Source organism: Callorhinus ursinus, unplaced genomic scaffold, assembly GCF_003265705.2.
Source record: "Callorhinus ursinus isolate GAN/ISIS: 27379988/994484 unplaced genomic scaffold, GSC_fseal_2.0 scaffold9, whole genome shotgun sequence".
Taxonomy (NCBI): Eukaryota; Metazoa; Chordata; class Mammalia; order Carnivora; family Otariidae; genus Callorhinus; species Callorhinus ursinus.
The window spans coordinates 29,947,840-29,961,781 of NW_027397071.1; the positions used below are offsets into that span (position 1 = coordinate 29,947,840).

General features: G+C 34.2%; 1 protein-coding gene across 1 annotated transcript in view; it reads left to right on the plus strand.

Moving 5' to 3' along the window:
- COL24A1 (collagen type XXIV alpha 1 chain) overlaps nt 1-13,942 on the plus strand; it is a 415,211-nt gene that overhangs the window by 244,448 nt on the left and 156,821 nt on the right. Inside the window, exons 27-30 of the mRNA XM_073896005.1 lie at nt 6,554-6,607; nt 9,056-9,109; nt 10,512-10,565; nt 11,911-11,964. Coding sequence (XP_073752106.1) covers nt 6,554-6,607; nt 9,056-9,109; nt 10,512-10,565; nt 11,911-11,964 — 216 coding nt within the window. The remainder of the gene's footprint in view (nt 1-6,553; nt 6,608-9,055; nt 9,110-10,511; nt 10,566-11,910; nt 11,965-13,942) is intronic.

Below are 13,942 nucleotides of genomic sequence, written 5' to 3' on the forward strand. Positions count from 1 at the left end.
TCCATTTTCAGTTTGCAACTATGTAGTAAGTGTCTTAGTTCAGGCTGCTATAATGAAACACCATAGTCTGGGTAGCTTAAACAACAAACATGTTGTTGGACAGATCCATTGGTTGATTTGGGGCCCACTTCCTGATTTGCCGATGGCTGCCTTTTCACTGTATCCACACATGGTAGACAGAGAAAGGGCTAGCTCTCTTCCTCTTCTTATAAGGACATTAACCCCATCATGGGAGTTCCACTCTCACCACCTATTTACCTCCCCAAAGCCCTACCTCCAAATACCATCGCATTGGATATTTAACATGGGAATTTTGAGAGGACACAAATAGCCAGTCCATAGCACTAAGCCTACCAATCCATAAACCAAGTTTGGACTTTTCTTCTCAAGCAGCTGGTCATAAGAGATCTCCCAGATAGCCAAAGTTGTCTGATGAAAAAGAGGTCCTAGTTGGGGGTCTAGACTACTTGTTCGTTCAGTTTGCCTATATCTCTGTCCTGCTCATATTCCATGCCAGATTGTACTGGAACTGCTCTCCTTATGTCTGACACAACTCAGCTTATGATAGATCCAGATGCATGGTCATTTGGTGTCCATGATTAGGTGCTCAGTATCTATTAGAGCCTAGTAGCACACTAAAATTTGATTTTCCAAAACACATGTAAATCTCTGCTGCAAATGGCATGGCCTTGTTACAAAATCCAAGGAGCCTTTTGTGTTGTTCCTATCAAGTCTTGCTGTAAGCTCTATATGGCTTCCTTTCCCACCTCTGATGTTTCTAAAAAATATAGGGTCTGCCCGGTTATATGGCCCAAGGGGCAGAGCTGCTTATCTCATAGCTTAAATCCACTGCAGGAGTTTGCACAATCTCTTGAGGTCCTTGCCAGGGTGTTAAATCCTATATCTTTGATAAGTGTTCCCAAATTAAACTCTTATATCTAATTTATGTTATATTTATGTTTTTTTAGATTATGTTATGTCTCCCTTGATTAAGTACCTCTAAAATCATGTTCCCACATACTGTCCCAATTCCTACCAGTATATGCTGGTTAGATCTTTCATTCCTTTGGGGTATAGTCTCTTCCTCCTGTGTCAGACATGCAAGCTCCCAGATGGGTTATGCTGTGACTTAACCCTACTTCTTGACATAATGGCCAAAAGAGGATGTATGGACAAATCCTAATTGGGACACATGTTTTCTTAAAGGAGAAAGTGCTAGCATTAATGAGAGGTAGACCACATTTGTAAGCTCATAGAGTCTGGTGGTTCAAAATCTCTAGGGACCTCTATCCAGGTGTCTTTATGACAAGTGTCAGGGTCCCAATTTTTCCCCAATGAAGACCCTGGCCTTGCTTTAACAGAGTTGTCTTGGTTAGACATTTAACCTTCCCTGGAGTTTGATCACTCTATTAAATCCTGGGCTTTTGCCCAGTTTCTCTGTCCTTCCACTGGAGGAAATGAGAGTCCAAACAATCCTTTAGGGAGCTCTGGGGCATATATGGCCCAACAGAGCAATCCCATCTTAGGCAAAAATGGACATGCCTTTATACTCTCATTTTAGGTGGTCTTTGCACGTAGGCCTCACTGCTGAAGCATCTCTGCTGGTGATGTGGGCAGCTCATCTATGTTTCCACCACTACTGCTCCATCTAATTTGTCGACTCATTCACTCAACATGTATTTAGTAATTATGTTCTATATTCCAGGAAGTATGCCAGGTATAAGGGATATAGTATCAGATAAGACATTATCCTTGCTTTATAGAACATGCAGACTAAGGAACTTGAGGTTACATCTTCCTGAATGGTAAAGGATGAGGCACAATGAGCTGAAGTTGCTTAGTCCAAGGCACACTGTCAAACAAATACATCCTTAGCTTATAGATTTCATTTGAAAATAGGGGTGAAGTGATCCAAAGGTTAGCCTTGTAGGAACAATGATGTATTTCCAAATAAACAGAAAAGGTCCATTCATGTTTGTCAAGTCATAAAATTACCCCTAAATGAAAAGGTTTGAAGAAACATTATGGACAAAAATAAATAAATAGACAATATCCTCCTTTTGTTTGTTTGTTTGTTTAAGATTTTATGTATTTATTTGAGAGAGAGAGAGCGTGCTCAAGCATGGGGAAGAACAGAGGGAGAGGGACAACCAGACAATGTGCTGAGTGCAAGGCCAACACAGAGCTTGATCTCATGACCCTGAGATCATGACTTGAGCTGAAATCAAGAGTCAGATGCTTAACTGACTGAGCCACCCAGGCACCCTGACAGTATCCTCCTTTTGACAGCACACTTTCTTTATATAGTCAATTCCATAAGTTTTCTTTTTTTCATCCTGCTTTCTAAATGTTATTGTTCTTGGCCTTTCCTTTTCTCAGGACACGTACTCTCTGGTGATGCATCTACTCTTTACTGTCTTTTTGTTGATGGTTCACATATATCTTTCCTTAGCTCTAGACCTGTATACTCAATTGTGTTGCAAATATTCCTACCAAAATGTCCAATGTATATCTTGTATTCATCTTATCTAAATATGAATTTCTCTTTCTTACCCACATAGATTACACACACTTTATTTCCACTTTTCTATGTCTTCCCCATATCTATCTAGACTGACAACAGTCTGTATTTTTAGTATCTTCAACAAATATGTGAAGGTATGAGATCTTTAGGTGGAGAACTAAATAATAGATATGGAAGTATATTTTCCCATGTAGTGCTTAAAGTGGTCATTTTCTCATGTCTGGCCAATCTTCTGTTTCTTTGACCCTCAAAATTTTATACTAGATTGAATCGTGTAAAATTACCAATGTTTAAGGTAAAAAAAAAAAAGCCAAATATCAGCAATTTCATCTAGTACAACCAAATACTACTTTTATTGTGGTAAGATGACTTCTAAAATTTTTATTTTTAAAGACAGTAAATATTATAACACTAATAAATACAAACATTGAAGTTAATATGTTTCTAACATAAAACAGAGCTACGTCCTAGAGAATTCACCTTATAATATTCCATTTTCGAGAGAATTTAAAGAGCTTTGGTGTCTTAGATTTTTTTTATCTTGTAACTGCAGTTGTTTCTGCACTGAAAAGAAAATTTGAAACAATACAGATAGATTCTAAACCACAGTTAAAGCAGAGTTGTCAAGTCTAAGAACTTTATATAAAAAATTTTTTAAACATTTTAGTTCCAACTAGGAAATATTCTAATTTTACATTAGTCTTTAGTGAATAAGAAAGATGTGGTTACTTTAAAAAAATAGAACTAGTGTATTTTAGAGTTTTTACTGACTTTTAAAAAAAAATAATGCTTTTCAGTTCTAACAAGTGATTTATTATACATAAGGCTTTTTGGCCTTCTGAATTTCTGCTTTAGCCAATGAAATCTATAAATAGACTATTACATATCCTATTTTATAAAAAGTGAAATGTTTTCAGTTATTGTAGAGTTGTCCAGCTCTTAACACACAGCATGTTTTGGCTCTAGGCTTTGTCATTTTCCTTAATGTGTGTTAGACATAGAATCAGTGTTTTAAAACTTTTTAAATGAAAATTCTTGGTCAAAAAAGTACAAATTGCTGATTATTCTTATAAATGAAGGCTATAGCTTCAATGACTGCTTTGTAGTTCCCCAAGAGAAATGGTTTGGGCTCCGTGGGCCCTACAGACTCTGTCACAACTGCTCAGGTCCGCCTTTGTGGGGCAAAGACAGCCATAGAGAATAGGTAAACAAGTGGGCATTGCTGTGTCTCGGTGAAACTTACTTACAAAAACAGGTAGCCAGCCTTTGGGGTCACAGTTTGCTGACTACCACTTTATCCCATACTCTGTAGACTTTATCTTCTTGTAATATTTTTGCTATCTACTTTGTATTTTAGTTATTAGTTATTTCTAAATTGACTAGTATAGTGTTTTATACCTGGTAGCTAATCAGTAACTAATGAAATAAGAATAAAATTTTATACATTTCACCTTTGGGAAAATGTACATCATTCCAACAACATTAATGTAGAATTTTCTCCAGAAGTGTGTAACTTGAAAATAGATATAAGAAACTGAAGAAAACTGTTGGGAGGAATCAGAGTCTTAATACATTGTTTATGCTCCCCTAATTTAAGTTTCATTAAAGATTCCCTGTGGGCAAAGATGTAAGCCTCTGAACTGCCTGTTTTCCAATGAGAACCTATGCCTTTTGATAGACTTCCCCTCCTAATACTCAAATCCGGACTGACAACCTCAAGTGCCCTATTGGAAGCAGGCAGGGAGTATAGAGTAGTGAAATGGGTCAGGTATAAGACACAAGAGCAATTGGTATGGGCTGTGGTGACCTAAAGAATGCATCTAGGTAGCAACTGCTGCTTAGATCCATCCAGATTTGCCTTTGAAAATGCTTGCCTATGCTTGCTAGGTCATCTGAAACTAACAATCTTCTTAAACTTTATATATAAAAATCTCTGCATTTTTAAATCTTAGTACCTAATTCAGTTTCTATTAATTAGTAAGCAAGTGCTATGAGCTAAGCCAAATAGTTCTGTAGGTGACATTGTTCTGGCACACATAGTCAATATTGGGATAAGTCAAATGGGCCTACTCCATACCTAGATTATATATGTTAGGAAAAGAGTTTTTCCCCCAGATCAATGTTAGTCTGTGTTCAGTTTCTGCTATTTTGTTTACTGTCTCACAAAGAGTTATATTTCATTGTTCTTCTCAGATTTGATTAACTGACCATTGATCATTGTTTCAGAGTAGAAGTGTTAATTCTCTTAAAATCAATAATCATAGAAATGTATTAGATCACTTCCAACTGGATATAACCATTAACATTAGCATAGTGTTTGCAAATATAGATCTGTGCTGTCCAATAGAGATATAAGGCCAGTCACAAATGTCATTTAACATTTTTCAGTAGCCATATTTACAAAGGTAGAAAGATGCAAATGAAATTGATTTTAGTAACATTTTATTTAAACCAATATATCCAAAACATTATCATTTTAATATGTAATCAATTTAAACAATGATTTGATTTTTTCATTCTTTTTGTAGTGTCTTCAAAATCTGATGTCTTTACATTTACATGTCAGTTTTGACCAGCTACATTTCAAGTGCTCAATAGCCACTTAAACTCATCCACACTACTTAAAGGCATCCACCTCAGCAAGCTGTTTAACTCATCTGCCTTGTCTGTAAGGGCATTAGGATAATATTACCAAATATGGCTGTTGTGAGGATTAAATTAGACACACAGGAAGTACACAGTGTATGTCAGTGTATCCATGATGAGTAGATAGATAGATGGGTAGGTAGGTAGGTAGGTATGTAGGTATAGAGGTAGGTAGGTAGAGAGGTAGGTAGGTAGAGTGCTAGGTAGGTAGAGTGAGAGAGAGATTGATAAGGATAATGATAAAAATACATGTGGACATAATCATGCCCCATGCAAAAACTTCAATTAGCTTCAACATAGCAAATAATTTTTTTTTTATGATTTAGGTGCCTTCTATATGCTAACTCATATTATCATATAATAATCTATTTAAGCACAGTATAGCTATTGAAAAAGAAAATGCTTCATACATCTTGAAACAATAGCAGAAAAGGGCTTCATAACTGAAGACATGAGAAAGATTATGTTGTTGTTATAAAGCTTGGTCTATGTTATTTTGTTTTCTATACAGCTTGAAGTAAAACCCATAAAGACAAGGTAGATGAACACTGAGCCTTGTTCACTCTGAAACAGTGTTACTGATTGCCTTCTTTCATTTCTTTCAGCACACTAAATTCATCCTTTACTCAAGTTGTTTACTCTGTCTAGAACACACTTCCTCTTTTCTTCTCTTGGCCAACTGGCCTCTTCTTATTCTTCAGCTTTCAGATTAGATGTCCCACCTGAGGTTTACCCTGACCATCTCTCCATAGGTCTTCTCTTTCACTCTCTACCTTGTTATCACAGTTGTTTACTATATTAGCCAATGTGATGATTTGTAATTATTACTTTTTAATTTAGTTCTTTTCAGTCTCTGTATAAGACTTTTTGCGTTGTGAGAGCAGGGCTTGGGTTTGCCTTACTTGCTAACAAAATCTCTGCAAAGCAATGTAGGACCAGCACAGAACAGGCACCAAATATTTCTTGAGTGACAATGAATTAATGAATGGATGTGTGCTAGTATTAGGGATTTTCAAAGAAGTCACAGGAATGACTTCTTAAGCTGGTGTATCCACATCAAGAAGCTACGAAAACGACAGTTCTTTATAACATCCACTGGATTATAAGTTGTACAAGGATGGGAACTGTGTTTGGATATGAAACTAAGTGCCTACCAGCTCAGCCTGACACATATTAGACATTCATATATATTGTTGATTGAATGAATAGATTACTTTTTGATGTGAAGTCATAGGCTGGACATCTATACTAGGAGGAATTTTACTCTAAGATAAAATTTAGGGTGAGTTAAAAAGAAACATGGATTAAGGTGATTTAAAACCAAGATGCTGTAATAGCAATGCAGTAAAAATGTGTATTTTCTGTTATATTTTTTTCTAAAAGGGACCTGTTGGTTTACCTGGAGAAGTTGGGACTACTGGAAGCATTGGTGAAAAGGTAATGTCTTTCATTTTTTTTTTTAATAGTAAGAATTCTAGGCTGAACTTAAATGAGGGACATTCATATGGTATTTTATGTTAATTAGAAATCACTTATAACTTAAAATGCATCATCTGTCTTGAATATCTTAAATATATGGAAATATAGCTAATAGGTTATATGTTTCTAATTTTTAAAGGGCGGATTACTCTTTAAGTTGTGATGATGTGGTCTGAAGAGAAAAGATGAAACTGATGGTTTAGATTTATGACTAGACCATTTTTAAATATACTTTATCAGAGCAAGCCTCCTAAAGGAAGCAGTTTTGAAAGGGATTAAGTTATCACTTTACCTGATCCAAGCCTCAGTCACAATCTCTTGCTTTCCACTTGGAATCCAGTATGCAATTATTCATGGATATTCCTGGATATTGTAATGGAAATTGTAATTTGCTTAAAGGTTACCTAGAAATCATTACCTTGGGAGTGATTTTCCACGTTTAGTTTCAAATTTAGGAAAGTCTTTTTAAAAAAATAAAAAGTAATTCTTTACTTGAAACCACCAAGGGCATTTTAAATTGTTTTTATGGAATCTTATAATGGGCTTGTAGACAATAAACCAAAACTTTGGGTCTTTGACTAAAACCTGATTTGCTAGATATAAATTGTAAGCATGAGAGTCTTGTGCAATTACTACATAAGGCTACTCTGTGAGTAATTAAGTAGAGCCGGGATTAGAAGTAAATTAGATAATATTCCAGTTATTGCCATCTGAAAATTTTAGTTTAAGTCAAAGTCAACATGTCTAAAATTTATCACTATTTTCCCACATTTAAAATGGTCTCTTCCCAATAATCTCATGTCTATTAGTATGCCTTATACCTATCTCAATTCTTCCAGTCTTCCAGAATAAATAGAGTGAAATCCATATTTGCTTTCCTTTTTCCTCCATTCTCTATGCCTAATCTTTTAGCAGGAGTTAGAGTTTTTTTCTATGTAATTCATCTTTCTAATAGTCAATCCAAAGCCCTCCCCACCCCCCCGAGACATACTCTTATCAGTTTATGTTAAATTTACCCCATCATATTTCTATCCTCTAATCCATCCTACGTACTACAGCAGAGGACTAATTTTGATGGGTCATGATCAAATATTTTCAAAAACCATCATTGACTCCATACTGTTGACCTTATTAACCCCTCTACTTTGCTGTCAAAGTACTACATAATTTTGGCTTAATCAGTTCATCCAACAAATTTTCTAATATTCTCCAATATAAACCTTTCTCTCTCCACTGTCTCATATACTACATACTTGTTCCTATTCCTGTTCTTACTGGTTTTTTTGTTTGTTTGTTTGTCTGTTTGTTTAGCTTAGAGTATCCTCTCATTCCCTCTACTTATTTCAAAAACAAACTGTAGGACTCAAATTCTCATCTCCTCCATAAAGTCTTGCCAGATTCCTCTAATCCTTCCTGATTTCTTTCCTTCCCGGACTTAGAATAAGCACCACACAGTTTACAATTTAATTGTCTTCTAATTGATTGACCTTTGTTAACGGCATGTCTCCAAATACTTGAGAGTTTGTTAATGTCATGTCTCCAAATACTTGAGACTAAGTCAAATTTCTGTTATAGCTCTCCAACTCTCAGTACATCGAAAGTGCTTAATATATACTTACTGATTTTTTATTAAGAATATAACAAATAGGGACGCCTGGGTGGCTCAGTCGGTTAGGTGTCTGCCTTCGGCTCAGGTCATGATCCCAGGGTCCTGGGATCGAGTCCCGCATCAGACTCGCTGCTCGGTGGGGAGCCTGCTTCTCTCTCTTCCTCTCCCCCTTCCTGTACTCGCTCTCTCTCTCCTTCTCTCTCTCTGACAAATAAATAAATAAAATCTTTAAAAAGATTTTAAAAAAGAACAATATAACAAATATAAAATGAGCTCAGTTAAAAAAATTAGATTTGTGATTGTTTTTATTCTGACTTAGTTTCTTCTGTGCAAGGTCAAATGTTCTACACTAAGATTATGGCAATCCTGGGAATGTTAATGTGAATCCACTTAATTCTTTTAATCTGCTATGGCATATTTGATTATCTTAATTATATTTAATTGTGGTAGACTACAGAAATAAAATTTTGTTCAATGGTTATAGGAATTAGTTAATTCTTATAATATGTTTTGATACTTTTACTATCCTATTTCATATGCCTCAAAATGATAAGCATTTCTACTTATAAAAATACTTTTAGTACTTTATCCCTTGAAATATATTTTGAGGATTTTTATTGTATTAGAAGTCTAGCAACTTTAAGGTAAAAACACAAAATTTGTAAATTAAAAAGTATTGGCAGTTAGGATGAGATATGCATGTAAGTTATGATTCTGACAATTTTCCTGTCGAGGCTTAGCTCAGTCATGACTGATTAACATGCCTTAATGTTTTTCTTGTTTCTTTGTTTTAAAAGGGAGAACGTGGAAGTCCAGGTCCACTAGGTCCCCAGGGGGAAAAGGGTGTTATGGTAAGAGCCAGTGATTTGAAATATATGTTTCCAAAGAACATCATAATTCTAGAGGTGAAATTGCCTTGAATGGAATTTAGTAAATGAAAATGTCTATTTTATGATGTATTTCCTTTAGAATTTTCCTTCCTTTAAACAGTTTACCTTTCACATGCTGATCGGCACTGCAAAGCATGAAAATCAGATGACTTGGTCAAATGAGTTAATAGTTTTAAGAGAAGAATTAAACCACCATAAATTAACTGAAATGTATGAAAAAGAAAATTCAGTTAGGATTCTACTTTTGTAGCTTATAATTTCACAAACTGAGGGTTCTAGAGGGGAGGGGGATGGGGGGATGGGTTAACCTGGTGATGGGTTTTAAAGAGGGCACGTACTGAACGGAGCACTGGGTGTTATACGCAAACAATGAATCATGGAACACTACATCAGAAACTAATGATGTAATGTATGGTGATTAACATAACATAATAATAAAAAAATATATATATAGCTTATAGTTTCTATGGCACATACCATCACTGCCACTCTTCCATGAGTTTGTGGTCCTGATGTAATTCTTTGATAATATGTGAAACATCAGAATCCAGAATTCATCTTACTCTCTTGCATCTTTAAGGTAGTAATAGATGACAAATATTATATATAGATTATATTTTTTTAGTTTATTAAATAGTTTCTAAACATGATAGGAACTAGTACAAAAAATATCAATAAAAGAATCTTGCTTTCAGAAAATATATTGTAATAGATCTGGTGGCATATAATACTGTCTACAAATTTATTTTACCTAAGTTATTCTTTAGTTTTAACTTCTGTATTATCAGCGAAGCACTATAAGATTTCATTTTTAGCTATGTCCAGGTGCTGTAAACTAAGAAATTTAATATACCCATTAGGTTAATCAATTTCAGGAATTACTACCTACTAAGACATTCTCTAAATTAGTATTAATGCCATAAAGGGTGTGTTCCTTCTAAAATTTAACAGGCTGTAGAGTATTTGTACACATTCACATTCCTTAATTATAGAATTCTCTGGCCTCTGACAATGAAATGGCTTCATAATCTATATAATATAACATATATCTATTCATGGCATAACAAAACCTACAGAAAGATAAGATGAATATTCTCTTCTCAATAGGTCATAATATGTGATTCTGTTTAGCCAATTTCTTTTCTAGGCAGAGTTACTAATAAAAGTATATACAGCTTCTGTGTAATCATGTCTTATTTCTAACTCTAGTACATTTCCCATGGCCTTTTGTATCTTGGATAGGAAAGAGAGATCTTATTTACATTATCACTTTTATTATATTTATAATTTACTGGTTTGTCTTCAATGAAAATAATCAGATATGATAGAGACTTCATGTCTTTCATATTTTTACTCCTTATAGGGATATCCAGGTCCTCCTGGGGATCCAGGACCCATTGGTCCACTGGGATTACCTGTAAGTAAAGACTTTATATTCCCTCCTAGAATGTCTATTTAAAATTTAAATCTGTGATTTTGGTTATACTATACTTTTTGTTCTTATGCAAAATAAGTAATGTATAACCTGATGAAGGCTACTTCTCTCCTCAATGTAAGACACTCTAGAATATTTCATGGTATCTTAAACTTCCTCACCTCTACTTGCTTTATCATGTACTTTTAATAATCAGTACAATTTTGTAGCCTAAAACAAAAAGAAATTTAAACTTTCTTTTGAAAAACCACATATAAGAAAACAGAGTCAGCAATCAAGCGTACATGTGAGCTTGGATAAACAAATCACAACTAAGTCACAGCATATTTTTCTTAGAAATTTGCAAATATTCTCAAACAGCCAGATAAAAGTCAGAGAAAATGTATCTTTATTGACCAAAACTTGAGTTTTAAAAATACTCCATTTATTATATAGAGAAAGATAAGAAAATCTTGCCTCTAAAGAAATAAAGCTTGCTTATCAAAATTTGGCCATTATTATCAACTTAAATATGAAAAAGATAAGCCTTAATAATCCCCTAAACAGAACTATTATCAGAAATGGTTTAAAAAAAAAAAAAAAAAGAAAGAAACGGTTTATGCTGTTTTGGGAAGCTTTTGTTTTGAAGATAGGCCTGACTTTCCAGTACATAGATAGGCATGTTATTGACCTCTAAAATTAGGAAGATGGATGTAGATTGGTACAGTTGCCAGTCTTTTTATTCACAGAAGATAATAAATAAATCTAAGATCCTATGAACGTTCACTGTTTTTATCTACCTAATGTCATATAGATAAATAAATTTTGTTTTCTAATTCTTTATTAAAGACTATCAAGTATAAAAATTCATTGTAACTGACTTAGTAATAAGTAACAACTTAATCTTCATTACATCTATTTGTGGCATATTTGGGGTATTTTGTGACATTTTTCATCATAACAGGAAAAAATCTATTTTTATGTGATGGGATTATCATAAATGTCTAGAATAATGAGAAAGAAATCTTGCAGCAATAGCCAATCGCTTTTTTGATGGACCAAGCTGATTAGACTAGTCAGACTGGCCAAATAGGTGTCTCTTTCCACTGTGAATCCATGTGTTCCTCCTGAAAACTAGTTGGAATACTGGGAGAGGGAAGAATAGCAGAATAATGGGGAAAGGAATTATGGCGTTTATTTCATAAATAAAGCATATTTTAAAGGAGATTAATCAATTTTATTTTAAGAATTCCCAAGGAGAATTACATGTCATAAGAAAGGTTATAATTCCTATTTTGCTAATGTTCCTGTGAATTCTATAACTAATTTTTAAATTTTTAATGTGTAGGGTCATGTGGGGGCAAGAGGACCACCTGGGAGTCAAGGTCCTAAGGGACAAAGAGTAAGTTATCTAACGCAGGAAGTAATCTAATACCTTAACCTCAAAAAAATGACTTTATAAATACTGATGTGTTCAGCAAAAATAGTTCTATGTCTTCTAGATGGTGCTTGGATATTGTTGGTTTTTTCCTTGTTTTCATTATATTAGATGAACTACCTACCTACATTAATTGAAGGGTGACTCATTATCATTTGTACTCATAAAACCATACTTTTCCATTTTATGTTTTACAAATTTTACTAATTCATATAGAATTCTTCTTTCACATTCTCAACTTCCAGTTCCATTCTTTGGGAGAACTGTAAAGGTGAAGATGTTTAAATTAACTGTTTTTCTACTCACGAGAGACTTACATAGCAAGGAATAGTAACATCATGACAGAGTAAGAGCAATAGGAAGTGGAATGAAGACAAACGCAGGATGACTGTTTATTAATTATAAATCAGAAGTGATATAATCATCATCTTTTGGTGATTATGTATAAGAATTAAATTAGAAATCTTTCAGTCTTTGAGTTTTTTAAACATTAAATCCTTTCTTTTTCTTTGAAGAAATAAGAACCACAATTTATTGCATCATATGCCAGGCACCTTTACATCTATTATTTTACTTAATACTTAGAACTACCCAAAGAAGATGTATTGTCTCAGATATTATAGCTGAGGAAAACAGAGCTCAGAGAGTTCAAGTATATGGCCTATAGGCACACAGAGAGAAATGACAAAACCAGGATTCAAATCTTAGTGTGTCTATCTCCCCAGCCTATGCTTATTTGACACCACAAAGAATACTAAGGAGGTTGTTTTTTTTTTTTTTTCTTTGATAAATCTGAATATGTGGGCTGTAAGAATTCTCCTTTCTCCCTTGGCTTTACTTTGATTTTTAGAATTAGTGAAGAAAATATTTAAAAACATGGTGTCCAACTAACAAAAGTTAAAAACAAAACAAAAACTTCATTTTCCAGTTGGCAAATGAGAGAAAAGTGTTAAGATTGCCATTTGAAATAATAACTTTAGTGTCATGTCCTGTGTTTTAAATGAAGATTGATGAAAGAGAGTAAATTTGCCTTTATTATTATTTCTTTTCTGAAAAACTATTTTCCTTACTGGGTTATAGATTTACAATTTATAAGTAATCCTGATGGCCACTTATATTTTAGCCCAAATGAGATTTAAAATAAAATAAAAGGACAGTAGATGATCTGTACCCAAACTGTCATTTAGTGGTCTATACCCTGCCAGCATTCAGTACTTGGTCAGGTCCAATGTGTTTATTCAACTTTGTATTAGTCAAAGTGAGAAAGTTCAGCCAGTTTTGTGACAGTTGAAAGAAAGCAGGAATACTTTTTGCTATGTTTTACTTTTTGTTAATTAAGTAATTGAAGGCTTATAGAAGCCATGTACCTAAGTAAGAACTCCTCCTGAACCGCTTGTGTTTTCTCCTGAGTCATATGGAAAGTTCATTTGCTCTGTGGTTTTCTAACTTCCCCGTGAACCCTGGGTAATTGTTACCCTTTTGTTTTCCCTTTTTTTTTCCTTCCAAGATGTTCTTTAAATTCATGTTAGTTAACATAACACTAACTAACATAGTGTAGTATTAGATTCAGGAGTAGAATTTAGTGATTCATCAGTTATGTATAACATCAGTGTTCCTTCCATCAAGTGCCCTCCTTAATGCCCACCACTCAGTTAATCCATCCCTCCACCCACCTCCCCTCCAGCAACCCTGTCTGTTCCCTATAGTTAAGGGTCTCTTATGGTTTGCCTCCCTCTCTGTTTTTATCTTGTTTTTCCTTCCCTTCCCCCGTGTTCATCTGTTTTGTTTCTTAAATTCCACATATATGTGAAATCATATGGTATTTGTCTTTCCCTGACTAATTTTGGTTAGTGTAATATACTCCAGTTCCATCCACGTTGTTGCAAATGGCAAGATTTCATTCCTTTTTATGGCTGAGTAATATGCCATTGTATAAACATGC